The 27,893-nt window shown below is 41.2% G+C and overlaps 4 protein-coding genes across 4 annotated transcripts; 2 read left to right on the forward strand and 2 right to left on the reverse strand.

The window, feature by feature from the left end:
• Positions 1–4,873: 4,873 nt before the first annotated feature.
• Positions 4,874–6,931, reverse strand: LOC124484650 (lecithin retinol acyltransferase-like). The gene is made up of 2 exons (XM_047045655.1): positions 6,388–6,931; positions 4,874–5,292 (listed from the first exon to the last, which is right to left on the reverse strand). Exons 1-2 carry the CDS (start codon positions 6,877–6,879, stop codon positions 5,137–5,139), a joined length of 648 nt encoding a protein of 215 aa, XP_046901611.1. The 5' UTR covers positions 6,880–6,931; the 3' UTR covers positions 4,874–5,136.
• A 554-nt stretch (positions 6,932–7,485) lies between these two features.
• Positions 7,486–9,200, reverse strand: lrata (lecithin retinol acyltransferase a). The gene is made up of 2 exons (XM_047045607.1): positions 8,661–9,200; positions 7,486–8,286 (listed from the first exon to the last, which is right to left on the reverse strand). Exons 1-2 carry the CDS (start codon positions 9,198–9,200, stop codon positions 8,134–8,136), a joined length of 693 nt encoding a protein of 230 aa, XP_046901563.1. The 3' UTR covers positions 7,486–8,133.
• Positions 9,201–15,024: 5,824 nt separating this feature from the next.
• Positions 15,025–18,909, forward strand: fgg (fibrinogen gamma chain). Its single transcript, XM_047045192.1, has 9 exons — positions 15,025–15,158; positions 15,264–15,329; positions 15,733–15,919; positions 16,150–16,234; positions 16,798–16,928; positions 17,248–17,381; positions 17,469–17,653; positions 17,851–18,128; positions 18,445–18,909. Exons 1-9 carry the CDS (start codon positions 15,096–15,098, stop codon positions 18,630–18,632), a joined length of 1,317 nt encoding a protein of 438 aa, XP_046901148.1. The 5' UTR covers positions 15,025–15,095; the 3' UTR covers positions 18,633–18,909.
• Positions 18,910–20,097: 1,188 nt separating this feature from the next.
• Positions 20,098–27,571, forward strand: plrg1 (pleiotropic regulator 1). The gene is made up of 15 exons (XM_047045030.1): positions 20,098–20,244; positions 20,572–20,678; positions 20,773–20,903; positions 21,073–21,126; positions 21,222–21,315; positions 21,463–21,556; positions 21,706–21,807; positions 21,969–22,061; positions 24,436–24,585; positions 24,773–24,874; positions 25,508–25,610; positions 25,797–25,905; positions 26,400–26,539; positions 26,794–26,987; positions 27,190–27,571. Exons 1-15 carry the CDS (start codon positions 20,236–20,238, stop codon positions 27,247–27,249), a joined length of 1,542 nt encoding a protein of 513 aa, XP_046900986.1. The 5' UTR covers positions 20,098–20,235; the 3' UTR covers positions 27,250–27,571.
• Positions 27,572–27,893: the final 322 nt, after the last annotated feature.

Consider the following 27,893-nt stretch of genomic DNA (forward strand, 5'->3'; position numbering starts at 1 on the left):
TAACATTTTTACTGGGGCACAGCTTTTATACTGGGGCACGTGATTAATTGCTGTCAATGGGGAAAATGGTCAGATGAGGCAGGTGTTTGTGTTTGTGTTTGGGGCCGAGGGGTCTGTTAGTTCTTCTCAGCTTCAGGAAATGCAATAATTAGGAAGACAATGCCAGTTTGTTTATCTAACAATGGGGATCCTTTGATTCATATCAGGTTTTATCTGGTGATAATTGTTTGGCTAATTCCGTTGCCACCATTACCATCCAGGGCCACACGTGATCCTCCAAATTAAGTTACTGTCCAGCAGCCTCCATTCTTGACTTAATGCCAATATGCCCTCCTTGCAAACAGGCAGATGGTTATATAATGGCACCAACCGGGAAGCACAGCGCTCACAGGCTTCTTTGGAGCTTTCCTGGTTTTGTTGAAAGCTTGAGGGGTCCCCAAGGCAATTATAACATGCATTAGTCCTTAAGGCTCAGGCAGGTCTCACCCCTGCATACAACTTCAGCAAGTCTAGGGACCAGTTGACCTGTATATAAGGAGAATGTCATCACCAGAATAAGGAGCTCCCGTTTCTCATTTTAGATCAGAGAAATCCCCATCGGTTTCAGTCCGGTAAAGATAATTTTGTGGACCCCTTAGACAAACAAGCCACATTGGTCTGGATAGCGTCATATAAATGTGATTTTAAAGCTCCCCATAGATTACTGATAAGGCTCACTGCTCTGGCTTAATTTTTCAGCATGTTTTCTAACCATTGAATTGAATTACCCATACTTGCATGTTACTAGATATGATGTAGCATTGAGGATGACAGCATTTGTCAAAACATCAAATAGCAATGTTTCAGTTCAAAACATTAATTTTAATGTTTTATATACATTTAATAATTAACTTTTTGGAGTATATCCCAAGAACTTAAAATGATTGATTTACCCAAGTGGCACTGGTAGTCTGTCAAACACAAAAGATATCCTTAAGGAGTGCAAAGCAACCATTTATGACCATGCTCTGATCTTACTAATACAGAGCCCTTCATTTCTAGTGGGTTGGCATTTCTTTCTACCCACAGCAACTCTGAGAAACAATTTTTTCCTTGAGTCTAAATAGTATTTTTCTTGTGGGGCAGGTCTCAAAGGAATATTGCACTGATAAAGCATGTACACACAAAAAGGAAAGCCCTACCAATATCAGCACAATACTCTACCATGTCCATCCCTTGGCCTTTCGGAGTGAGCGGTGGCCACAGAAGAGTAATTTGTTATTGATCTCTCTCTTCCATCTAGACGGTAATTAAGTTCCATCTATGGCTGAAATGGCTGATGCATGCCTAAATACCCACAATGGATTTTTTATAGCTCACTTCTCATCTGTCTTTGTACTACCCACCAGCAGTAGATTTAGCATTCCTAAGTACCCTAGTTAACTATGTTCCCAACAACACAGAGCTTTAGTGTCAGGAAGGGTTCATTATATGACACAAAGACCCAAATGTAACCTGGGTTTTACAATTAGGCCTCTCTGTGTCTACCCTTATTGAGATACCTGTCAATTATACACCAAGCTCATTCAGGTGGGCTGTCTGAATAGAAAAGTGTATTGTCACTCTTGGTTCAAATGGAGTATTGTCCTTTTTCATTTCTGGTCTGGTAATTGAGACATACTTTAGGCTTATTTCTGGCCTGGATATGTTTTTTTCTGGAAGTTAAAATAGATTCCTGTGGTTTTGGTGTAAACGGTGAGGCATACAAAGATCCACGGTCATTTACTTGGACCTAAAACATGCAGTATGTGTCCATAATTTTGTATGGAGAACCGGTTTCTGCCATGTAGAATACATGTGTTCGCAGCCACTGCATTTCTACGACATAAAAGATAAGACTGTACTGCCGACATGTGTGACAGACGCTTTATAACATTTTTTCACACTGTTTGTGGAGATCAGGTAAAAGGTCAGATCTTCTCAAGCCACACTTGCCTCCAATTTCCATTTTCCGTATAACCTTTAATTGAATCAACACAACCTTAATCATCTGCAAATAACTAAGGTATATTTGTATTTGTAACATGATTAAGAAGTAGCATGGCTAGCGCCTTACACCGTGTTGCCGGCGCACGTGTAATTAGTTTAGCCTAACATTACCACACACACACTTTCTCATGCCGAGCACTAATGATTTGTGCTGTGTGGTCAACCGTATCTCCACCACAATATCCATCACAATTACTGCCAATGCCGGCGCACAAAATTTACTTGACGCTTTTAATATAGCCAAGGCTGCTTGTAGCTGCACTGTGTCCATTTTAAATTACCCAGGCAGCAAGAACGATGTGGGCACATTGGCACCCGAGAGGCCTCCCGTTTTTCACTTTTGTTTAATTTCTTTTGGCCTGCCTCGTGTCCTCTCATGTGAGGGGAAACATGTAGTTGTTCAATCAGACTAATAGGCAGCCAGGGGATTTCAAAATTTCCGCTAGGTTTCTTCCATAAATATGTATTATACCACCCCAATGAGAAGAATTTGGTGTATCTGCAGAGTTTGGTGCATGAATCTACGTTACTGTACAAGGGGCTATGGCTTGAGGGTTACATTTCATAACACAAAACATTTAGGATTTGAGCAAACAGAGGCAATACAGTTTTTGTAGGTACATAAAACACATTTTTGCTTTGTAATAGGTGAACATATTTCTGATAAAGATGGCAGATAGGTCCTGTCCTGGCAAATATGTAGTCTTCACCACAGAGAACGCATCTTTTAGAACCTTTCAGAACCATGCATTGTGTAGCATGTGTTATCAAACAGCCTGGACAACAGTAACAGATGGTGTGCAGACAGAAGGTCCTTAGAAGAAGTGGCCTAAATCAAACTAATTGTGAGTCCCTCGCCATTGGTCTATTCCCTGTAAAAGTTTAAACATCTTGGATCCTTCCAAGTGCTACCTTCAGACTGAAATGACAAAGCCTCAGATTTGCCAATGCAGTTAAGCAGGCTCCAATCCTACCTATAATGACTGCAATGAATTGAATGACGCATCCGCATTGCAAGATAGAAGTGCCCCCTGCAAAGCCAGTGATGTATCCTCAAACTCAGCAGGAGGACTGTTACCCCCGTGCCTTCCTTTCTTAATGGATACAGTGAATCATAGACATGAACTGCCTCTACTACAAAATCAATACTGCTCTCTTTGGTCTGGATGATTGCCACAACGTGACTTCTAGGTAACGATCATGTATTATAGTTACTCTCTGCCAGGCTGCCTCCTTCCAGGGTCAGAACAGGGCAGGAATCTGGCAGTTTTTTTTATAGAGCAAGGAAGGACGACCTGACATGTAGTGGTCTTTCCCAGAATGGAGTGCAAGGACTACAATCACGTCCACGGCAATGGTTGTCACAAAATTATTCCACTACATACTTGTAGTTGTAAAAGTCAGGCCTATTCAATCAGTTGTGAAGCTCAGAATTGGTAGGGAGATGTTTAGTCTGATCAAAGCTGGTCAGCTTTCTAATATCTAATTTTCTTACATACAAATACATTTAGGAGTTCTAAAATAGTAGCTATAATTGAGTACAAACTAATTAGACATTGGATACAGATTGTATAGGCAAGGTTATTGACTGTTGGGCACCATTCCATATACTGTTATGACTGTTATCTGTTCATCTCCCCTTGCTGGAATCATTTTGTGGTGTGTCCTGTTAATACCCTGCAAGGGCAGGAGGGTTGATTATTCCTCCTGTAGTCATCTACTTTATAGTCCATGTAGCCTCATTAGCCTGTTCTTCAATATGGAGGGAGGGTGAGAGAGAAGAGATCGGAGAGATGAGAGGGTCGAAGGGAAGAGAAGGAGAGGGGGAGATGGATAGGATGGAGGGTCGGGGGCTGTAGAGAAAAGTAGATTGAGATCGAGGGAAAGTGGAGAGAATGGAAGGAAGACCTGGGTCCATTAGACATGGACAGAATTTTGAACTGCATTTATGTCACACAGACTGCTATAATGAGAAGATTGCAAGGTGCCCACTGCACTCACATGCAACCACCTGCACTTTTCTGTCATTATCGCTTGGGTAAAAGTAATATGGTTCTGCTGTATTTTGAGCCTGACCTAGACTCACAAGTACAGTGCACTTTTTGGTCAGTGAATTATTAAATTTCATTTTCATGAACTGTGTTTCAGGTTCTAATGAAAATCTTCCTTAGAAGATAATGTCTTCTGAATGTTGTCCTCAATGCACTAAGCCAGGCTCTGCTGCACATAAATTGTCTCTAGCAGTGGGATATAAATGCCTGCAACCACGTGTTGTAAATTTTTTACATTTGTCTCAACAGATTCTTCACATACTTTAATCGCATGTTCAATCATCTAGAAAATTGTATAATTTACGTGTCCCCACTGAAATCATTATTTTCCTTCTATCCACTAAGCCATATAGGGTCGAAGTCAAGTGTACGGTCAATTACCAAAGTATTAGGATCACAATGACGATTTGCAATTATTTATATCCTCCCCTTCTTTCCATCCCTGCTCTGAGAGCTATTGGTCCGTTGCATCTAAATTATCTGCAGGAACAAACAAACTGACATTGCCTACTGGCAAAATTATTTTGTCTGTTAGTGGCAGTTTCTGTTGATTTACAGTCTACTGGAGCCCAATGGGCAGAAATTAAACAGATTTGATATTATATATAAAATCCCTGGTATGCCTTTTAACATGCGTGAGGTATTTCACAGCCATGAGGTATTTCACGCCATGTTACAGAGAATACAAAAATGTATTGCACGTTGTCCAAGCCAACTTTAAACATGATCAGTTTCTTCTTTTTTACAGTCATTTATACAGTTTTCCACATAAGAAAAAACATGGCTTGGCTTTGTGTCATTACCAGGACCACAGTGAATGTTCTGCTATTAAAATGATGCACCCAAGCCTATGGAACTAAAAGATCAACTCTTCACTTCCACTGTAACTTAATAATAATGAAAACAAAGTGTAGTTAATGCATTCAACACCAATTTGTTATTGTCCACGGCCAGTTTCAATCTGACCTTTCCCATCGGGCTTCGTTTCCACTCTTGGAAAACATTCTGCCATTCTATTTTAAAGTCTTTTGACGTCAGCCATGTGTTTGCAGTCCTTTTAAGATGCCATCCAGATGGTGAAAGGGAGCACGAGGGTGGGCAGAGTGGTGAGTGGCGTGAGGCAGCCCAGGTAGAACAGTGTGGCCATACTACAGAGGGCCGTCAGGTAGGCGTTCATCTTGCTGCAGAAGATTTTCCTGGTTGCCGTACAGAACTGCAAGAGACAAAATTATGACTTTGTTAACCGAGTTGGATAATTGATCTAATCTCTAGATTAGTTCTAATCTAATCTAAAGATCGGTGATGATTAATATCATATTTATACTGTTTTATTTTAACTATGTAATCAAATCCTGCAGCTTTGAGACAGTTGCTTATGTCTACTTACTTGTAGGTGCTAAATAACACTAGATGGTGCTGCTCACCATTGCTGTAGGCTTTGTGAGTTCAACTTAGTTTGTAACTTTGTATGCATTATAGTACACTACAAACTGTCTTTTCCTCAGTGCCATGCATGGTTGTCTTACTTTGGCTGTGAGGCCTGGAGGTTAAGGTTATTTACTGCTAATGGTCATGTAATATGACAATTGAGATGCATGATTACATTACTTTTCAGTATTCTAAAAACGTTTTAAATATATATATATATATATATGTTATTCACTAAAAAGATATGTAATTTAAATTTTGTATGTTATTAGTCAAACAAAACTATTGTTTAAAACAAACAACACTATTGCACCGAAAATAATAAATCAATGTCAGCATGAAACAGCACTTTAAATACGGTCAAATCGACATGCAATCGGCTTCTGAAAGAAGGTTGCATCAACTGCATTCCTTGGAATTTACTTTCAGATTAGCTTATTTTGCTTGTCACACAAGCAGAGAATTTTCCCACACAATCCTTCACAGTATTAGAAAGATTTGCCACTTTCAAAACGTTTAAGAACAATTCCCATCATGTTACTTTACTCATCCCTTTGCTACATACTGTACCTATGCATTTGGAGACCTTAAAAAGCTTCTACAACTAGGCGCTTTAGTCCACTCCCAATTACTCAACGCTATCAAAAATGGAGCTATCCTTAATTTGGACATCAGTTAAATACAATAAAATAGAATGGAGGGAACAGTAGAAGACTAAAAATGACCAGGGCTGTTCACTTCAAGTCACTAACATAGAGTACATCTGTCATAGAAAATACAACCTGACAGAAATAGAAGGTATTGTATGCTGTCTGGAATACAATAGAAAGCCATTATTGATCCCTGACACAATGAGTTACTGTGTCCCTCTGCTGCCTACCTGGTAGGTCTGGTAGCTGATGGCCATCCCATAGCGACAGTACATGACGTAGTGTTCACAGTTGTACCACAGCAGACTGTAGGTGACTGAGCCCATCATCTTCTCCGCCCTCCTGCCAATCTCGTCCCCGTCCAAGGGAGGCTGGCTGCATAGCTTGTCCGTGTGGTTGACTAGGATCTCCGAGCCGTAGGCGAAGTCGGTCAGGGAGTCCACTCGGACACTCGCCACCTTGGCGATGGACCCCAGTATCAAACGGGTGTTGGACACCATGGTGCTGATGGCACCTTTGTTCTTGGTGATCAGAGGTAGGATGTCTGGGATGAGGTGGGCAACACGGCCGTCGCCCAGGTAGATACCGAAGTGAGTGAACATGGTCCTCGGGACCTCCAGCAGATCCCCACGCTTGTAAAGGCTTGGGTCTGGGCTCTGAAGGTTCTTGTCCTCCAGTGTGGAAGCCGTGAAGAAAAGGTTGAGGAGTTGAAGAGGGAACATGATGGCAAATACAAGGAATGTTAGGCCTTCTCCTGTGTTTTTATTTGGCCGAGTTTTGGGAGGAGCTTGTATGCTAGGATTAGAGATTAGTCAATTGTTTCCATGAGATTTTCTCGCAAATAAAGGTGCTTATTCAATTGCACATGTTTGCTTGGAGGACTCAATTTCTCAACCTAGATGCAATTGGCCATTTAATTAGTGTTCTATTTAAATAATTTGTTTGGAAATCTTGCATAATAAATCTTGTGTAATTCTTATGAAACAAAACCCTAGTTTAGAAGGTTTCAGATTTGTAGGTATAAAGTCTAAATGGTTTAATTATGTTGACCTGACCCCTTAATATATTATTGTGAAAGGGAGACAACAAAGGCCTATGTGATCATGACTGCGATGTGAAACAGTACTGACACTTCTTATTGTTAAGATTTATGTGGTTCCAAATGTGGATCTATGAGATATTTAAACCCTAGGTGGCCAAATCATCTTTGTAGTAGGGGACGAATGAATTGCAACAAAGATTCATTTCATAATCATTTTTATTTACATTTCAGTTATTTTCAATGCATTTTCATGTAAAGAAAATAGTATTTGCTCTATAGCCTACACATTGCACTGTATCATAGAATTTTCATAATTGACAGGCTGTTATAGTGAATACACAGAAAGTAGCCCAATATAAAAATACAATTTATTTACAATAAAAAAATCTTACAGTATGTATCATGTGCATAAAGGAGTTATAATAATCCCAGTAGCTCATTGGGCCTACATCAACATTGACATTATCTTTCAAACTTTAAGAGTAACAAAAATAAAAAAAATGTCTGCCTGAACCAATTCCTTAATTTAGTGTTTATAAAATAAATTCCTGTCAAGGGGACAATCATTCATGAATATTCATATTTTGGTTTCTTGAAATACTCAGTGATACATGAACACGGCCAATTACGTTAGCCTCAGAGCCTTTGTAAAAGCTCTTTTGAAAAAGATTACCAGACCAAGATCAGGATTTATGTGTTTAGCTGTGCATAAGTATTCAACCTGGTTTTAACAACAAACTTTTATTATATATAACATTTTTTCTCTCGAGTAAATATGAAAGAAAATAAAGGTTGATTTCTGTTTCAGCCGTCATCTATAAAAGCATTTGGGGGAAAGGAGTTAGGTGTTGTAAGGGATTCCAAGGTTTACCCATGACAAAGCGTCATGTCATAGTGGCATTAATTGTCCATTGAGTTTGGAGTCCTCCGCTCTTCAGCCAGCCATCCACAGGATGAATGAAATAAGAATTGTGGGTAAAGCAGTCGAGGGCGCCAGGCCGAAGCAGACGATGGAAATCATTCCCAGGAGGACTGTAAGATTTATACTTCTCTGGTCTCTGATGATTGATTTCAGACACTTGCAGAACTACAAAGGAAGTACATCGCATGAGTTTCATGCATTCAGTAGGCTTACTGTGGCAAATATTTTAAAAGCATAGGCTATTGGTTACTGCGTCGTCATATCAATCGCAATTTCCAAAAGTTACCATTTGATTCAAGTCAAAACATTCCTAAGATTTGCATTATCATCATGGAAATTGACTAAAGAGTATGCAAACGAAGACCTATGTTTTAATCTTTGAAATCACGTACATTTCCCGGTGTGGATTACGCCCTAATAATGGTTATGAATGTATATGCCAATCTAAAGGAAAATCAGTAACAGATCATTCAAGTTAAATAAAATGTTCAGAATGAAGCAATTCCAGAAGTGTAAATGTTTCTTGAAAGTATAGCTACCATCTCTGTTTGCTGACTTGTTGCTGTGCCGTATCTGCAGTACGTAACAAAATGTTCACAATTATTCCATAGCAAACTGTAAGGAATCGACCCAATGAGTTCTTCAGCCCTTTTAGCAACACCTTCATTTGGAAACGGTTGTACCTTTCTCGATTTATCCGTATGGTTAACCCTGATTTTTGAGCCGTACACAAAGTCCTCAAAGGTGTCCATGCGCACCGTGGCGCTTTTGTAAATGCAACCAAGGATCAGTCTCTTGTTTGTGATAGTTGTTTTTATTAAAGCGTCATCTTTAGTTAGCACGGGCATTATGTCAGGAATCAGATGGGCAACTTTGTTGTCGCCAAGATAGATTCCGAAGTGGGTAAACAACGTTCGCGGAACTTCTAAGAGGTCTCCTCTTCTTAGAGTCGGTACCCGACCGTGCGTTTCGCGCTCTGTGCGTTCCCTCTGCTGCCTGCCTGACGACCAAAATTCAACAAGTTTAAAGTGTGAGAAAAGGGATAGCTTCTCCACCAGGAACGTTAGCGAGTGAAGCATCGTGAACTTTTAAAATAAAGTATTGTGGGAGGGTAGAGGCGTCTTGGGATTTATATCCTCAAGTACACCAAAGGAGGGAGCAGTGATGTTAGGTTAATCCTGGATAGACGATTGGCCACCACTGTTATTCCCATAGTATTTATTTTGCACGTGCTCATGGCTGTTTTCTTTATCCATGATAAACTGTCTAGGGAATTTAGTTTACATAGTATCTGCACGTGTTATTGTTTTCTACAGAACTGCATGGAACTGAACAAAATTCCAGTAATAGTCCAAACAATACCTGTTATTATGTACTGTATAAACTTCAATTAAGGGTATTTCCTATTATGAACTTAGATACTACCAGTGGGTTAACAAATATTAATGTTTAAATGTTTAGTCCTTGACCTGGATATATTAATGAGCAGAAAAACATGTTAGGTCTGGTTTGTGAAATGTAAGAGTCTTAGTAGGTGGAATAAGCTCATTGACTCTTAGAGACATTGTGGACAATTTGCCCTTGTGTGTGGACCCACAGTGGTCAGTCTGTTCTGTCTCCAATCTGGGACCTTTATGGAGGGTATGAAGAGAGTGTTAGCCAAATTACCCTGTGCTCTAGACAGGCATAGGATGAGAAGTAGCATTCCACAGAGCAGATTACCTTGTAATCCCGTAGGCTTCAATTTTACGTTCATATTTTTACATCAAAAAACTCCTTTTGTGACACCTTGAATTTAAGCCTTTGAACATTTAGTGCCCAGGGACCACCTTAGTCCATGAAATCAACCTACATAAAAGACACACGATTTAACAGCAATTTGCACATGAAGTGCAAAAACTCTCTAGTTTCAGAAGAGGTGATGGAAGGAGAGATGAAACCAGAAACAGATGGTGTCTTAATGAACTGTCATTGTTGTCAAAGCAGGTGTGCCATGTAAAAAATCACAAGGACTTTGATATCAACAGCTACAGAGTTTCAATAGTGTTTGGCAGTGGCTCAAGCCGGCCTGCAGTTTTAACAAAGACCACATTATTTACTTGATTGAACCTAAAGTATACAAAGAAAGAGGCCAATTGAATTCCAGGCCTGCTCGTGAACTTCTAACCCCCGTTGGTAACCAAAACACATGGTTGGGGATATGATGGTCACTGACCATCTTGGAATTTGTAAGATGCTAATTACATGGGAGAAGAGAGGTCATTCTTTAGTCACATCCAATGCAGGTCAGGAGCTGACACCAACTGGTTATTGACGTGGAAAAAGACGTTGAAATGTTAACATAATATGGTGTTAAGAGTACATGTGGGCAGCCATTTTGCCATTGTCGTTCGTATTACTTGTATGCAAAAACAACAGTAAGTCTGTGTTTGACAGCAATAATGTTGGTCATACCACCTTCAGCTGAACAGGCTTACAGTCTTCGACCATCAGTTGAACTCTCAGCGGCATTAAAACAAACCTTTGACCTCCTTCCTGCCAGATTCATTCCATGGTCAAATGGACCCATTGTGGCCACCAGAGGATATTTTAACAAGGGGACTCTAAACTTAAATTCCACCATTGCCACCAATAGAATTCTTAGCCAGCTTCTTTCTTGACCCCTGGAGTTAATGACTAAGAAACTCGTATGCCAGGTGAAAGCCAATGGTTTAACCATCGCTAAAAAGGTTTTCTTACCACTAGGTGTCCTCCATGGCTAAACGTCAAATGGTTCATTGCACATTGTGGCTTGGCAGGTTTGTTCGCCGCATTGGCATCTGAATCCCCAGTCTATTTAACAGTATCTCCGTTATGTTTTCGTCTTTACTGTCTGTGCTTTATGTCCACGTCCTCTTGTTGTTGTATGCACTTCATGTTTACTGCTGAGTGGGCTTAATTTGGCACCTACAAGTTGTATGCTATCATAGCATCTTGTTTTAATAGTGCTTGATTTTATGAACATTGCTTTAATCCTTTTTCCACCTGACCTTGTTTTTGCTGTAAAAACACTGTAAATGTCAAAAAGCTTACTGTTAGAGGCGGTGGGTATTGACAAGAATACTCAATACCCCTGAATGTGTGAAAATTAAAAGAACCTTATTTAGTTATTTAGTTATTCAAGGTCTTCTCTCATGATTCGGATTGCCAGTGTACAGTAATGGACATAGAAAGGCCCCTGTTTGATTACATGCCATTTTTTTCATGTAGTATTTACAATATCTTTCTTAAAAACCTTGGGGTTTGAAACAGTGATTTCCCAACACAGAGCACACCAGCGTACGATTGGTTAGCCAGCGAGTGGCCTCACAGCACTTCATAGAGACAGGAGGGAAGGGAAGTGTTTTCCATCTGGTGTGTGTCTCAAGGAAGAAGAGGAGGAGAAGAAGGAGATGTAGGGCAGTTCAGCCAAAGTTCAGCGCTGTTTGGTTCACAGACCCTGCAGTTCAGTCTGAGGTCAGCCTGGCCTTATATCTGTCCTGCGCCTACTTCTCTCCCATAATAAAACTAGGTCAGAGAAAGGTAGCCAAGTGAGATTTATCACCCAGGTGCCCACAGGAGGTTCCACCTCGTATGCTACCGAGTCTACCTCATCCGTTTGTTTTGGTGTGGAGAGCCAAAGGCAGTCGGCGAGGGATGTTGGTGGGGTATGTCCTTCCAACATAGTTTGAAGGGGTTGAAAGACAGAAATCTGAATGTAATGCCACAACCTTCTGGGATTTCCACGTGTCCTGAAAAATGCAAACAACTATATGTTCCTTTGAAGGCAGAGTCATCTCCCAGGTCTGACCAAGAGGGCTGAAGCCTCTATCCCTGAAGCAAAGAACGCTGCACTGACCTTTTAATGGATGTTTTGAACTAGAAATCTTAGGGTGGCACACCAGAATTCACAGCCAAAACTGAATATTCAATAATTGTATTATGCTTTTGTAGTATAGGCTAGTTGAAAACCCCATCTCAGTCTGGGAGTTAAGAAATCATATGCTGTTTTACTTTGGTTTCTTATTTTACAATGAATGTTGCTAAATTATGATGTGCATAGACTAATATCAGTACAGTTATTAACATTTTGAGAAAATTATTGTAATATTCCAGATGTGACTCGGCGGGGGGGGGGGGGGGGGGGGGGGGGGGGGGGAGGGAGGGGGGGGCACAGCCCCCCTTGGTGGGCGGCACAGTTGCTGGCATAGATGCAAGCACATTACATTACACACAAAGCAATTAAGTGCACTGAATGGTACAGACGTCAATTCAGTCTTTGTGATTTCTTAACCCTTGGAAATAAATCTTAGGTACGGCTTAGGTACAGGCTGATACAAGGTTTTGGAGACTTTGAACTTGTAACCTGAATACGGCAAGCCTCTCATTACGGTGCACGTGCATTGTATATTTACAACAATGTATTTGAGGTATCAGTATAACTCTAATATGTCTCTGCATGTCACACCAAGTGTCTCTGCATGTCACACCAAGTCATGGTGCCAAGTGTTCAATGTCATCTTGCCCTTTGTGTCACACATAGCTAGACCCAGAAGAGTTATGCAGATAGGCTACTGGTAAAGCGCTCAAGACAAAACAACAATACAGATTACAGTCTGAAGACGTGTATTTCTTGGACCTCAGATTCCTACAATGCGGGTTGTTGGTTCATTAACACAAACAGTTGTTTTTTTCCAAGTGAACTTAAATAAACTGGTGTCCCCCAAAGCTTGAGGACATAATCCATGACAATGTTCACTGTCTAACTGCCAGATGCAAATGGCCATCTGTTTCTATCCTAGAACTTAGCTGCAAATACATTCCACAGCCAATTAGATTGAAGAAGTTTATGCTGAAAAACATTATGTAGGCTAGGGATTACAATTCTTGATAGATACATGTCTGGATTTCTCAAAGACAGGTTAAGCCTTTTACCAAAGGATCCATTATAAGATTTCTTACTAGTGTATGTATATATTTTATTTATTGTTCTTTTGTCTGGGTTTAAAGACGTGGCAGTACGCTACTGCATACCGCGCCAACATTTTCTTCCACACTTTGACGTCAGAAAAAGTACTCAGGACACAGTGCATTGTCTCCACAAGGGGACAACTGTGCCACATACGCAAGCACTGTTTGAGGGTTCCATTGATAATAGAAATGTCGCTTTTCTCCTCTTAGTTCCGTGCTAAGAGTTTTCTCTCTCCATTTCTCTTCACAATGTTAATTTCCTGTGAGAGAGTTATTCAAGGATGAAGGAGAAACGCTTAAGCCTGTTAAAAAAGCTGCTTTGTTTATTCTCAGAGCAGGAGACAGAAACGTGTTCAACCCCTAGGCAAAGGGAAACAAACAAATGTACACATTTTTACTGAAACAATAATAAGTGGTCCTTTAGGGCAGTTGCATATAATAACTTAGTTCAGATCAAATCACTTCATTGATTTTATTGACATTCACTATTTGTTGACATTCACTATTAATATGTGTCTCGATGCATCACAAACAAATTGTCATGCTGTTGCTGGATGAAAGGACCATTCCTTCTGTCATGGAGAATGTGGAACCTGTCAATCAAAAGCACCATGACCTAAAGCCTTTAGGGATGACTTGCTGTTGCCAAATCAGCATTGATGTATCTAGATCAAACACTCCATGGCTAACACAGTGTCCATCCACTCCACCTTCCTCATTGATCTCTGTGGTTTAAGTTTAGCAGAGCTGGAGAAACACAAACTCACTCGCCAACCACTTCAGAGATGAGAAGAAGAAAGATTAGTGATGCGGATTTTAATTATTTAAAAAGGGGGGTCAAGGTTTAGTTTGTGATCTTAATCCGCCTTGCTTGGCAGCTTGTAGTTCAGTATCATGCAAGCAGTGAAAGCTCAACGCCCACTAGTGGTTTCTAAGTGCAATCATGGCATTTCTTAGTGTTAGCCTTTTAAGGATTCAATAAGACCTATAAAATCATTTGACTGAAAAGAAAAGAAAGGAACCACAAATGTAACATTTCCTCTAACATACACATTGTTGCATTATTAATATTAAGATGAGAATTAGGTAGAACCCTTAATGGTATCAAAGATCAAAATGATGCCAGACATAAGGAATTCAGAGGAAATCAATCACGTAGCCTGAAGTTGTAAGTTAGATTGGGAACTGTTTACTTTTCTGATTCATGTTCTGATGTTGTTGACAGACTGATAAAACGTCTGTCCGTGTTTGAAATAGAGATGTTATGTTGATGGTAATGATTAGCTCAAGAGAGAGGCTGTGGCACAGCCATTTACTGTTGAACCCATGACTCAAGTTAAATAGGAAGAGTATTTTCAGTGACTAAGCATTATAAACTAGGACTTTTCAAGCAGAATGATTGTTCACAGTGTTCAGTGATACCTTTAAGAATACCTTATCAGTATATTACCACAGAATCTTTCAACATTACTTAAGGCCTGTTTATGCTTTGAGTACCCATAATTAATAATGCACAGTCCTTTCAACAAAAGGAAACATGATCAATACAAATAAGAATGTTATATCGCACACCCTGCAAATAACTACGATTGAAACAACTGTGGCTTGGTCATATATTGATGTGGAAGTTTGTCATCAGTTGTATGGAATACATTGTAAACAGATATGCTTACCAATGTTTTTCAGACTTACTTGTAGTGTCATGAAACATCAAGACCAGCAGGTGACTTGCTGATTGGGTGACATTTGTTATTTCTAATGTCTTTATTGATTCCTATCCCCAAAAAATTGAATAGTGGACAGATGAGTCATAACGTTGTCCTAAACATTTTGCGGGGGAGGTTATGAGTGGGATGAGTAGAGATGTGTACACAAGGACTCTTTATCAGCAGGACTAAGGACCTTGATCGGATAAAAGTAGCGGAGGGTCCGGAGATCCGTTCATTCTGCAACAGGTCAACACCACTAACGGTGGCCAAAGACAAATGGCTCCATCACTTCTGTCAACAACAGTGGGAATTTTAATGCTATTTTCCTTCTCCTCTGCTGTAAGTTAAATGTGTGAGGGTTTTTTGTCTGGGGGGCACTTGCGGGTGGTCAGCAGTGGGAGTCTAAAATGATGTTCTGTTCTGTTTTTTGTTTTTTTCCTGTAGCAAATGAGAGGAGATGGGATTCCCAATCAGGCTTGTCCCCAGTCATGCACGCAGAGCGACCAATTTGTAAGTATGTTCACACACCTTGTGTGCCAATTTCTTGTGCAAGACTTCTTGAATGAAATAGATATGTTCAAATGTTAATTGGCTTTTCCCCATATGTTTTTCTCCACTTGGTGTTGAGAAGCTGCTCCAGAGTGACACTATGCTCGTACATGTAGTGTACAATGCACTCTCATCCCTTATGCCTTTTGACCAACGGCACATGACGTGCTTTGAATGCAGGAATATATCCACACTAACTGTCAAAATACTAACAACTGTCCAACTATCAAACAGTTTGACAGCTCCCGACATGTCAAAACACCACATGATCAGGAGTGCAGAAATGTATCCCCATGAGCTGGCAGAACACAGACATGTAGGTGGGTCCCATGGCCTTAGACCGCGTCTCGTCTGTTCCTCATAGGGCACGTATTGCCCCACCACATGTGGGGTAGCCGACTACCTTCACAAGTACAAGCCAGAGATGGACCGGGACCTGGACGACATGGATAGGATGCTGGCTGACATAACCAATCAGACAAAAGGAGCCGAGGAAACGGTGATCTACATGAAGGACTCGGTCACGTCAGCCCAGAAGAGCTCCCAGCCTGGTAACTGAAATGTATAATTTCATAGGGTTGCATGACTGTGCTGGGATAGTGGAAATTGAGAGAAATGTGGAATAGTCATTTACATAGCTGAAAATCACTTTTGTAACTGAGACTAATTGTACTTGACTTAAATTCAAGCTTTCCTTCTAAGGTGGGGTGTGTTTGAGTGTGTATGTGTGTGTGTGTGTGCAGATGGGCGGAAACCATAGATTTTCACTTTGGCATTTTAGATCAGTACTTTAAGAAGTCATCAAGCATGCTGGATGATGTCCTGCGTTTTGAGAAGAGCATCATAACACAAGAAGAGCAAATCAAGTAAGCCTCATCAGTATTCATCCCTTATGTATATTTCAAGTATCTGAATGCATTCAAAGGCCTTTAGAGAACAGTAGTATGGCTGCACAGGCTATACTGGTACATAATTTACATTTACATTTATGCATTTAGCAGACGCTTTTATCCAAAGCGACTTCCAAGAGAGTGCTTTACAAAAGAGCATAGGTCACTGATCATAACAACGAGGTAGTCCCAAACATTGCAAGCAGCCAAAACATGAAGCATACATTGTGAAAAACTAAACAAGTGCCAAAAGGGAAGACCCATAAGAGCATGCAGTTATACAAGTTACAAATTAAAACAACATGAACCACAAAAAAGTGCATTTGTACAGAATTTAGATTTTAAAAAGTACTGCTCCCACAATATTAAATTCAATGTAAGAAATATATTCACTTAGCAGACGCTTTTATCCAAAGTAATGTACAGGAGGGGATTTGAGACCTCTTGATCAAATGGTCTATCACAGAGCTGTACCCATCCTCCTCTCAAACAAATAAAGTGATACCTAGCATAATGAAATCTATTACATCTTTTTTTAGTGAACTTCTATCTGCATTAGATTCCAACAAGAGGGCAATGTTGGATCTCAAACAGCTGTCCGTCCAACTGGAACAGAAATGCAAAGAGCCATGCAAGGACACTGTTGAGATAAAGCCTACTACTGGCAAAGGTAAAAGCAGCAACAACCTACAGGTCACTTCCATTTTGCAAGAGCTCTCTTAGAGTTCCCCTCATCTGATTTAAATAAATGTTTCGAGAACCAATCGAAATGTTTGATTTATTTGGGGACAAAATAATTTGCTCCTTGTTAAATGAGTAGAATGCACTCTTTGTGCATGGCACGCCATTTGCCAGAGGATTCGCTCAAAAATGGCAGAAGGGTCCATTTAAAGTAACAACATACAGTGGTTGGAGTCTGAAATCTAAACTATCTTAATCTGAACTATTCATCAGTCATCTCACAACTCACATTGTCTATTTGACTCCAGATTGTCAGGATATTGCCAACAAAGGAGCCACTGCTAGTGGGCTGTACTATGTGAAGCCAGTGAAGGCCACAGAGAGTTTCGTGGTCTACTGTGAGATTGACACTTTTGGACGGGGCTTCACTGTCCTGCAGAGGGTAGGTGACATCTCCACCAACATGTATTGGTTGAAGAACAAAAGCGTAACAGCGTAACCCATATGTTCACCCTCTCTTTGTCTATAGAGACGTGATGGAAGTGTGGACTTCAGCAAGGATTGGATACAGTACAAGGAGGGCTTTGGCTACCTCTCCCCTGATGACACAACCGAGTTCTGGCTGGGCAATGAGAAGATCCATCTACTCTCCACCCAGTCCTCCATCCCCTATGTGCTTCGGATAGAGCTTGTTGACTGGGAGGGGAACAAAAAGTATTTACTGCTATCACAGTATCTGTACACCAGTGTATCATGGGAATTTGTATTTATTGTATTCATGTACCATGAATATCTGTGATATATTTTCTTTTGTTTTTACATGGATAAAAAGCTACCTTCCAACCTCCAGTTACTTTAAAGTAAGTTTCAGTGTCCATTCTTTAATTTCATTGTCTTCATCTTTGCCTCAGGTATGCCGACTATGCTATGTTCAAAGTTGGGCCAGAGGTTGACATGTACCGCCTTACCTATGCCTACTACCACGGAGGTGATGCTGGCGATGCATTTGACGGTTTTGACTTTGGCGATGACCCCAGCGACAAGTTCTACACTTCGCACAATGGCATGCAGTTCAGTACGGCCGAAAAGGACAACGACAAGTTCCAGGGCAACTGTGCCCTCCAGGACGGGTCTGGGTGGTGGATGAACCGGTGCCACGCCGGCCACCTCAATGGCAAATACTACACGGGTACGTACTCTACCCACATGGCTCCAGTGTGTAATCATCCATACTTCATCTTCAATAGTCTGTTATCAAAGATGTTTCGATGTCAGTAATGAAGGCTACAGGCAGGTGACAACAGCCTTATATGGAATACAATGTGATTTAGTTTTAACCACACAAGGACTTACATGTGCACATCTGAAATTCATGTATGTGTTTTAATCACATGTAAACGTGTGTGCACATGTGAAATTCATGTAGTTTTGGTTTAAACGCATTGGACTATGGAATCTCACAACCCATTTAATAATATGACAACCTTGTTTTGCTCCTGCCCTAGGTGGGAAGTACACAGAGAAGGATGCTGGCGAGTTTGGCTATGACAACGGAATCATATGGGCCACTTGGCATTCTCGCTGGTACTCTATGAAGGAAACCACAATGAAGATCATCCCCATTAACAGGATTGTGGGTGGTGAAGGGCAACAGTCTGGGGTCAAACAGTTTGGAGGACTGGGAGACATCTAGAAATACATTAAAGGTTTTTTGACTGCCATGCCTCTCACTGTTGCTGGGCCTACATACACTCATATAATCATTAAATACACTCATGTTTCTCCTATCTTATAATATATTTTTGTGAATTACTTGGACCTGATCTTCATCTCATTGCAATTACACAATCCAACTTTGGTATACATGTCCTTTGTGTCTTGTTGAGAACTTGTGAATGCTGAATTTGCATGTTCTTCTAGAACTAAGTTTGGTTGGATTTTGACTTAATAAATGTTGTCTTTTCTTAATGTATGATGATTTTGGCATTTTTGTTTTCACTTGTGGTGATACTACAGCTATAAACTATTAAACAAGGGTATACTGATTCTTTTAATTTCTAATAACTTGTCAGATTCACTGCACCAGAACTTAAGCATACAATCCTCTACAGTGGAAAGCATTTTCATGAATAAAATAAAGTCAAAACATAGTACACTATGCTTTTATTAATTGACTATCACATTTTCTTCCCTTAGTTTAAAGATAAATGGCATATCTGCCTTGCATGACGAATGAACTAACAGAGTCATTAATCTCAGTCTGCACCCACACAGACAGGCTTTCAAAGAAATGAAAAGGCTTGCCTTTCAAATGTAAATATATCAGATTTAAAATCCCTTAAAATTAATTTGTCTGTGGATGTCATTGCATAAAGTAAAATGGCATATATTGTAATTGTGACCCTCTGAACTAATCTTACAGATGGAAGTTGATGACAAATGAGACATTTTGTCCAGAAGACACTATGGATGTCGTAAAGGACTGCACAGACACGGTGAGATTTTTTGTGGGTGTGTGCATGTATGGGGGTGTATTTGTGAACAACGAGTACATCAAATGTGTGTCCAAACTGGACTTCTTTTAAGTCAATATATCCCAATAGACGCTTGTTTGGCAGAGGTCAACCAAAATATGAGTACATGTTATTCATTGATGTGTTGAGTAATCTGAAAAAAAAAATATTACAGTACCATAAGGAAGTAATGCTTGAACTGATTCAATCAGTCAATTCGAACCATCAGAACAATATTGCAGTATGGAAATGATTGTTTGATTGCATCATACAGAAAAAATATCAACTTTATCAATGAACTTTGCTCGACAAACACCATAGTGTCACACAGAACAAGAAATACTGACATCCAAATAGACACTTTGGACTGTTTTCCTTCTGAGCTGGTTGGAGTTTTATCACAAGACTTTATTTGTATCCAGTGAATGCAATACTATACAATTAAGTAGAACAAAGAATAAATAATTTACTGTATTCATTTAGCAGACATATTTTATAACTTAAAGAAAGAATTATGTGTAATGCTGTACCATGATTATTTCAAATGCCATCTATGGATTTTAGCCAACTTTGGCCTGTAGATGGCGTTTTTCCTCTTCGTCTCAAGGCTGATTCACTAACCCGGAAAGGATAGTCAACTAGAATTCTGTTTACATCCGGTACAGTCAGCCCTCGCGCCGCAAGAACTTGTGCTTAGTTTTGAAGCACAGTTTATATCGTTGAATTCTTTATTTTAATCCTCAGAATTAGCCGAATATTGCAGTTGGATAATTTGGCATAAAGATGACGGAGGTATGTTATTTTGTTAAATCGATAGTTCGTTAATGTGGTGCCTGAGCCGCACAAAGCTAATGCGTTAGCATTACACGATCACAACGTAGACCATGGCATTGTATTCCAGATACTCGCTAGCCCGTCCAGCGCATATCCAATCTTAAGTTAGTATTAACTATAAATTCAAAAGTTAGTTTTTGGTAGTGTATTAGCAATTGTGTAGACCAGATACTACACTTTCTACCTCGCCCATCATTGCGCGCTCTACAAGCTATGCTCCTGTCCTGTGTACTGTACATGTCCTTAAAAATACTTTTAACGAAGGTGTCCGTGTTTTTTCCTTAGGATGTGCAGAAGCACTCTGTCCACACCCTGGTCTTCAGGTCCCTCAAGAGAAGTCATGACATGTTTGTGGCTGACCATGCCAAACCAGTCGCCTTGGATGAGCAAAGGTAAAGAAGTGCTTCTACCGTGCTTTCTTGTAGCATATATTAGTTGTGAATAGCTTCTCACATCACATGATTTTTGGGGGTAATTTATCCATAGCCACAAGGTGAAGATGGCTGCCAAGCTGAGGGCAGACTATGGTGCTGTGTTACACATGCCTGTCCTAAAAGAAGGGAAGGACAGAGTCTTGGGCTCAGACATGCTCAGCATCCAGAACTACAGTCAGTCAGGTGAGATCATCATCATGAAATACCAAGAGGACAGTTGCTTATTGTTACATACCTTGAATGTGTCTCCAGGCCTATCTGTCCATTTGTGAGGTTCCAGCCTGCTCACTTGAAGTTCATGGATAACTACTGTAAGCTTGAATTAAACCTCTTCACACTTTTGCTTTTCAAGGAGATGATCCAGAGTACTTGGTCACTGGAACTCACGCATACCCATCTGGACCTGGTAAGACTTCCTGTCCTAGACCATCAACACCATTAACTGAGTGTAAAATAGTTCTGACTTCCTCTTTAAATGATGGTTTGGCGCAATGTCCTCAGGGGTGGCATTGACTGCAGACACCCAGCTGCACAGGCTTCCAAGTGAGGGAGGAGTTCATGCCCTGGCTCTGACTCTACCAGGATCTCAAGCCAGGTAGGATAGATGGATAGATGGATCAACAAGGTCTATAAAGAGGAGGTTTTAGCAGCAAATCATTTACTGTACAAAGAGTGGTACATATGAGCGTTCACTGCTTTCGTCTGTCAACATCTAACGTTGTCATGCTGTGATGTCTTGAAGGCAGGACGCCAGTCGCACTGCAGCCGGCGTCGGGGACATTAACAGGCATGCAGGGGGAGCGGAGAGATCCATGCCTCCTCACTCACACGCAATGGTCATTTTTCTACTCTTTATATACAACAGACTTTGACCCATCATGTGGACCTTTAGATTTTTCTACATTGATTCAATATCATATTTCACGTTCCAACTGTCGACGTGGCAATTTCTGTACGTATTTCAAATGCTGTTCCCCCTCTGTAGTCACTTATGGAAGGAGGTGGCACCAAGAACTCTGCGCTGGCAGCGAGGAAAGCACCCACCATGCCCAAACCCCAGTGGCATCCTCCATGGAAACTGTTCCGGGTTCGTACCTCGCCTTGGAACATCTAACATTCTACAGGACTCTCTCTCACGCCGCTACACTGGAACAGTGTTTATCTATACGTGATAGCCACACTACATTCATGGGTTCAGTATTGTACTCTTGACGTTGGTATTCATTGGCCTCTGCTGTTCTGTGACAGGTCATCAGTGGCCATCTTGGCTGGGTGAGGTCTATTGCTGTGGAGCCTGGGAATCAGTGGTTTGTCACCGGGTCTGCTGACAGAACAATCAAGGTGAGGACGCACAGCATGTCGTGTTCCCTAGGAGTCAACAAATACTTGTTAAAGGGGCAATTGACTGGGTTTTTTGGGTATTTCACACTGTTCCTTAAGGTCTCCGAATAGGGTATGTAACATTGGTTGGGTTGAAAATGGCCCGGGTGCTGTTCTATGCCCTCTGACAGATCCTCTGAAATGTTCCCGGGAAAAAACAATAGCTTTTCTCCTTTTATGGTATGCTCATTAATATTTAGATCAGCTGCGCGCTGATTGGTTTGTTATCAACGAGTGAAGCTGGGAGCAAAAACGCAACACGGCCAACAGCAGCACTCGCTGAAACACTGAAGTTGGAGACTTGAAATAAAAACGCGCAAATAAATCTATTGTGTCTACACAACACTGTTTTCAACAGATTGACTATTACTTGTTTCCACTTCTGTTGTTGAAGCAAACTGGATTGACTTAGGTGGGTAGAACGTTAGGCTACAGCTTAGCAACCAAACCATATCGTGATTCTACTCGGCTTCAGTTAGCTAGCTAGGCTAGCTCTAGATATCTTGCTGTAAAATAACATGACAAAGATCTGGACAAACATGCATCGTGAATTGTAGATTTTCATTACACAGGTTATTTATTTGAATGAAACACAGTCAGGAACATGAATCAACGTTAGCCCCATTGCCAATAAACTAGGCTAAATGATCACACATTCTACCTATGCTCTTGCGTTAACTAGCAAGCTAAACTTGTTTACATGCCTTCAGTCTAGGTGTTACTAGTAACAGTTACTAGCAATGCTAACGTATCCTGTATCTAGAACCTGCCTTTCTCCAGTTCTTTCAAATAGATTATCTAGACAGGCGTTAGCAATAAGCCAGACTGCAGTTCGTTTTCTGGCTATTTTTCGGAAGCTTCCCTTCTAATGCCGACTACAGCTAGTCTAGCTAGAGTCATTTGATGTGTGTAGAAACGTATTTAGCATTCTACCTGGTATGCTATATACAGGAAACGTTAGCATTGCTAATAACTGTTAGCACAACATCATACTGTCCTTAGAGCTTGCGGTTGCAATGAGCATACGGTTGGAACAGCACCTCTTTCCAGGTTCAGCTTCCTAGCATATCCTGCTTGAAATTGTCCAAGGTTGTCAAAACTGTCTTGGGTGAAATGTTCAGAGCAAATGAATGATTGAGTGTCGAACTTCGCGGGGATCTTCTCATAGACAACAGCAGCCATGTCCAGTGTTTCCCACACATAGACTAATTTGTGGCGGTGCGCCACAGAATCAACACCGGCCGCCACACATTGCGTTTCGTAAACATTTTTTTTTATCGCTATTTAGGTAAAAACACGCAGCGTATTCGTTCAGCTGCATTTCCTTTCCCTGCTCTCCCTCCGTCTCTTTCACGCACGCGTCTTTCTCACATACACACACAGTCACTACGTCAGCACACGTTAGCAACGATGCATACGCCGTTCTAGTGAGACCGACAGCTACATCAGCGAGCCTTCAGCATTAGTGCCGTAGCTAAAGGTCTAGGAAAGTTGAGGCTACTTTTCGCTAGGTACCGACGGACATGTCTTAATCGAAGGTTCCCCTTCGTTGTTTTGGTGAGAAGTTTCAAGAGCTAGCTACTTACCCGGCGTCATGGAGCCGACCAGTTAAATAGTTATTTAGCACCCTGTATGCAGCGTCGCTACCTGCATATGCAGAAATTATTTGTTTGTTGTTGTTGATTGATTTTGTGAATTATTTCGACCCCCCCCCCGGTCTGACATGAAACAACACCCCCCCCCCCCCCCCCCCCCCCCCCCCCCCCCGCCACATATAGCTTTCTAATCTGTGGGAAACACTGATGTCTCTTGAATGTTTGGCTCCTTGGGAAGACTGTGAGTGTTAGCCTTCCCTGTACAGCCTGGAACACAGCATTTACGACCGTGGTCCATTTTCAATATCCTTGTTATAATTCAAAACGTTCTTCTTTGTAATTCCTTATAAGTAGCCTACACAGAGCAGCGCGCAGCTAAACTAGTATCGGAGATAGACGCTACCTCGGGCTGGTCTGAATGTAAATTCTGGGGCGTGACAAAGATACAGACCAGAGCCAATAAGAGGGCGATCACCGGTCCTACGTAGGACCGGTGGCTTTGTTGAAAAGCTAGCGTTTTACAGCCAAATTTTTTCTTTTTGAGATTTGAATAGGAAAAAGGTGTCAATGGACTTTGATATTCACGGTATGTTCAGTTTACCCTCCGAACTGTCGTTTTTCAACAATGACAAGGTAAAATCGGTTTCGCAGTCAATTGCCCCTTTAAGATACTGTAGGACATGCAGTTGAACTTGGCAACCCCCCAAACTCCAGCTCCTTTCTCCCTTGTGTGTCCTCAGATCTGGGACCTGGCCAGCGGCAAGCTGAAGCTCTCCCTGACGGGCCACATCAGCACGGTGAGGGGCGTGGCCGTCAGCACCCGCAGCCCCTACCTGTTCTCCTGTGGGGAAGACAAGCAGGTCAAGTGCTGGGATCTGGAGTACAACAAGGTATGTCCTTCGGGATTATTCACTTTAACTGGCTGATGAAAACTAGGGGCATTCCACCATGTGCCAATAGTAGTGTCTGTGTGTTTTGAGGTAATTTGTTGTTGACAGGGAACGTTGGGGTCTGTGTGTACTTGATTTTTTTGTTGAGTTGACTTAACGGCTGCTGTCTGTTCTGTGGGTGTTCTAGGTCATCAGGCACTACCACGGCCACCTCAGTGCCGTGTACGGCCTGGACCTCCACCCCACCATCGACGTCCTGGTGACGTGCAGTCGAGATGCCACCGCTAGGGTACGTTCCTCAGTGCATAGAATAAAATAATGCATTGAAGATTTGATATGAACATCAAACAATTATGGAATGAATCACACGAGAGGGAGTACCCTATTGCTAAATATCAGCATTCTTATCTATTATTATCTATATTCAACAATACCGTACTCCCCCTCGTGCGATTTTTCTTTTTAACACTTCTGCAAGCACCATTTATCAATTTACAAAACAGCAACAGATTATGATAATTTAATCCTTAGGTTCCGCCAATACAAAATAGTTTCACAACTCAGCGGAGCTGTTGCCAGTTAACACAACGTTTTCCTGTACAAAATGGATAGTGCTAGCTAATTTATATAAATAGATAGCGGTTGTTGATGCAAGTGAAGTGATAAGCGTGTTGTTCAAAGTTCCAGTGCTGTTATTGCCAAATATGAGCACTCATATAATGCCTCTTGTCCAATCAAATTACTTGATCGGAACTAACTGTTGTTTAATCATTAACATCGTATAACAATTAATGACAAATTATGTAATATATATGCTAACTCACTAATCACATGGCTCCAAAATGTTGTGTTTATTCTTCCTATAGAAATGCTTGCATGGATAATGTACTTTGGGAGTTAAGAGTTTAGTTTTGTCTACTAGGTGTGGGACATTAGAACCAAGGCCAACGTCCACACCCTGTCTGGACACACCAACACTGTGGCCACAGTGAAATGCCAGGCAGCCGAGCCTCAGATCATCACAGGTGAACTCTCATTCCAGTCTCAGCTTCTTAAAACACTCATCTATGGGTCATTTCCTGGTGTGAGTGCCATAGCTTTGGTTTTTGCTTTGAAGTTCAGTAACAGAAGGCCAAAGTTTTTGGTCGAGTTTCTGCCTTTTTTCCTCCCAGATATTGACTCTCTCTCTCTCTCTTTGCCTGGGTCTACAGGAAGCCATGACTCCACCATCAGGCTCTGGGATCTGATCGCCGGGAAGACCAGAGCCACCTTGACGAATCACAAGAAGTCCGTCAGGGCAGTAGTGTTACACCCCCGACAGTAAGTCCAGACCCATGAAGATGATGAGCACCAGAACTGTCTCTGATTATCTTTATTTGACCTGGAAGACATCTTCTAAGTTATTTATGATATGAATCAGGGTTTCCCGCAGAAATTGTGTTAGTTATTGTTGGGGTTTGCTGTCAGACCGGGGGGGGGGGGGGGGGGGGGGGGACGGGGGACGGGACTAGTTTGTGCTATTTTCTAATGCGGTCTGCAGAGAAAGCAGACTGGAAGAGAGAAAAAAAAGAGTAACACGGCAGATATCGCTATTTAAAAACAAGAAGTAGGCGTGCGTTGCTTAAGCAGCCGCCTTAACTGAAAAGTGCTTTGGGAAACCCTGTGAATGGTCTCTGATTCTATTGTTTGACGATTATTCTATTGTTTTGCATTCTGGCCGTAATCCTGACATTAATGTACAGCAAGGAGGTGTAATGTAATGTACAGCTTGTATGATAACACCCACTAACTCATGTCCTAACTGTTTTCATTAGGTATACCTTTGCATCTGGCTCTGCTGACAACATCAAGCAGTGGAAGTTCCCCGAAGGCAACTTCATCCAGAACCTCTCTGGGCACAGTGCAATTGTTAACACCCTGGCTGTCAACTCTGATGGAGTCCTGGTGTCTGGAGGTATGTGATGTGATGTGTGTGTGAATGCCTTTTGTTGAACTTCTCTACTAGTGCTGCTCATGGAAAAAACCTACTGGAGTCAATGTGACAACTACATCAGTGGTTTTACACGTGCACTTAACACCACTGCTGCAGATAAAAACAACAACGATCTTTGAATGGCAACTAATAAAGTAGCAGACATTGGGGCCTGCCATGCTGATAAACTTGAGGGGGCTCATTAACATGACCACGTCTGTACCCGTCTCTCTCAGCCGACAACGGCACCATCCACATGTGGGACTGGAGGACGGGGTACAACTTCCAGCGCATCCACGCCGCCGTCCAGCCCGGCTCACTGGACAGCGAATCAGGGATCTTCGCCTGCATGTTCGACCACTCAGAGAGCAGGCTGATCACCGCAGAGGCCGACAAGACTATTAAAGTGTACAGGGAGGACGACACAGCGGTAAGGGCTGATTGATTTCCACTGCTTTGAGATAAACGGGAATGTTATTCACAGTTATTGTGCAGTGAAGGCTATATGTATTACTGTAGGTAATTGTTTATGTTCAGTATGTAACTAAGTGGTAGAATGTTTAGTTTTTTTGCTGACACTACTTGTTTATTTAGTTTATTGTTTAAACAAAGTTGTTTCTGTTTCTCTTTAGACGGAGGAAAGCCACCCTGTCAACTGGAAACCAGAGATCCTCAAGAGGAAAAGATTCTAATGTTTTTTTCAGTGATTTTTCAAATGTATTTCTTATTTTTTGTCAGTATCAGATTTGTCTGCCATGTCAGCTGTAATTACAACTACATCTAGTCTAAAATAATAGACAAGAATGAGTGGTATTCATTGTCAAAAATGTCATCTTCTGTGTCATGTAATAATTTCTTTTTTTCATATTTGAGTGTGATGTTAGTCCAACCAGTTTTCTGTGCCTCCAATCCAGTACCATTTTCAAATGTACATGTTTGGTATATCCATTTTCCTTTTTCATTCAATTCAGTAGTGATTATGACATGCACAATAAAGGAGTACATCAACTTGGAGGAGCCAAAGGTGTTAAACGTGCAATTTCACATTTCGTCAGCAGAGAGAGACATAACTGCATGACGTCTATAATAGCGTTGGCTATTAAACAGAATTTACAGCCAGACTCTATTGTTGAAGGAAGTCCAATATAGACAGAATATATATATGAGTGCATATGATGGATAGCAAATCACTATTTGCATGTATTGTGTTCCCTCCCATCATATTGACTGAAAGGGGGTTTTAAAAACTAGCCTTTAACTGGAAAATTGATTTAAGAAAATAATTATAGATTACATCTGGTTGAATAGTGTAGCGTTGCTGCTGCTGAGAAATGTG

The sequence above is a fragment of the Hypomesus transpacificus genome, chromosome 22, assembly GCF_021917145.1.
Source record: "Hypomesus transpacificus isolate Combined female chromosome 22, fHypTra1, whole genome shotgun sequence".
Taxonomy (NCBI): Eukaryota; Metazoa; Chordata; class Actinopteri; order Osmeriformes; family Osmeridae; genus Hypomesus; species Hypomesus transpacificus.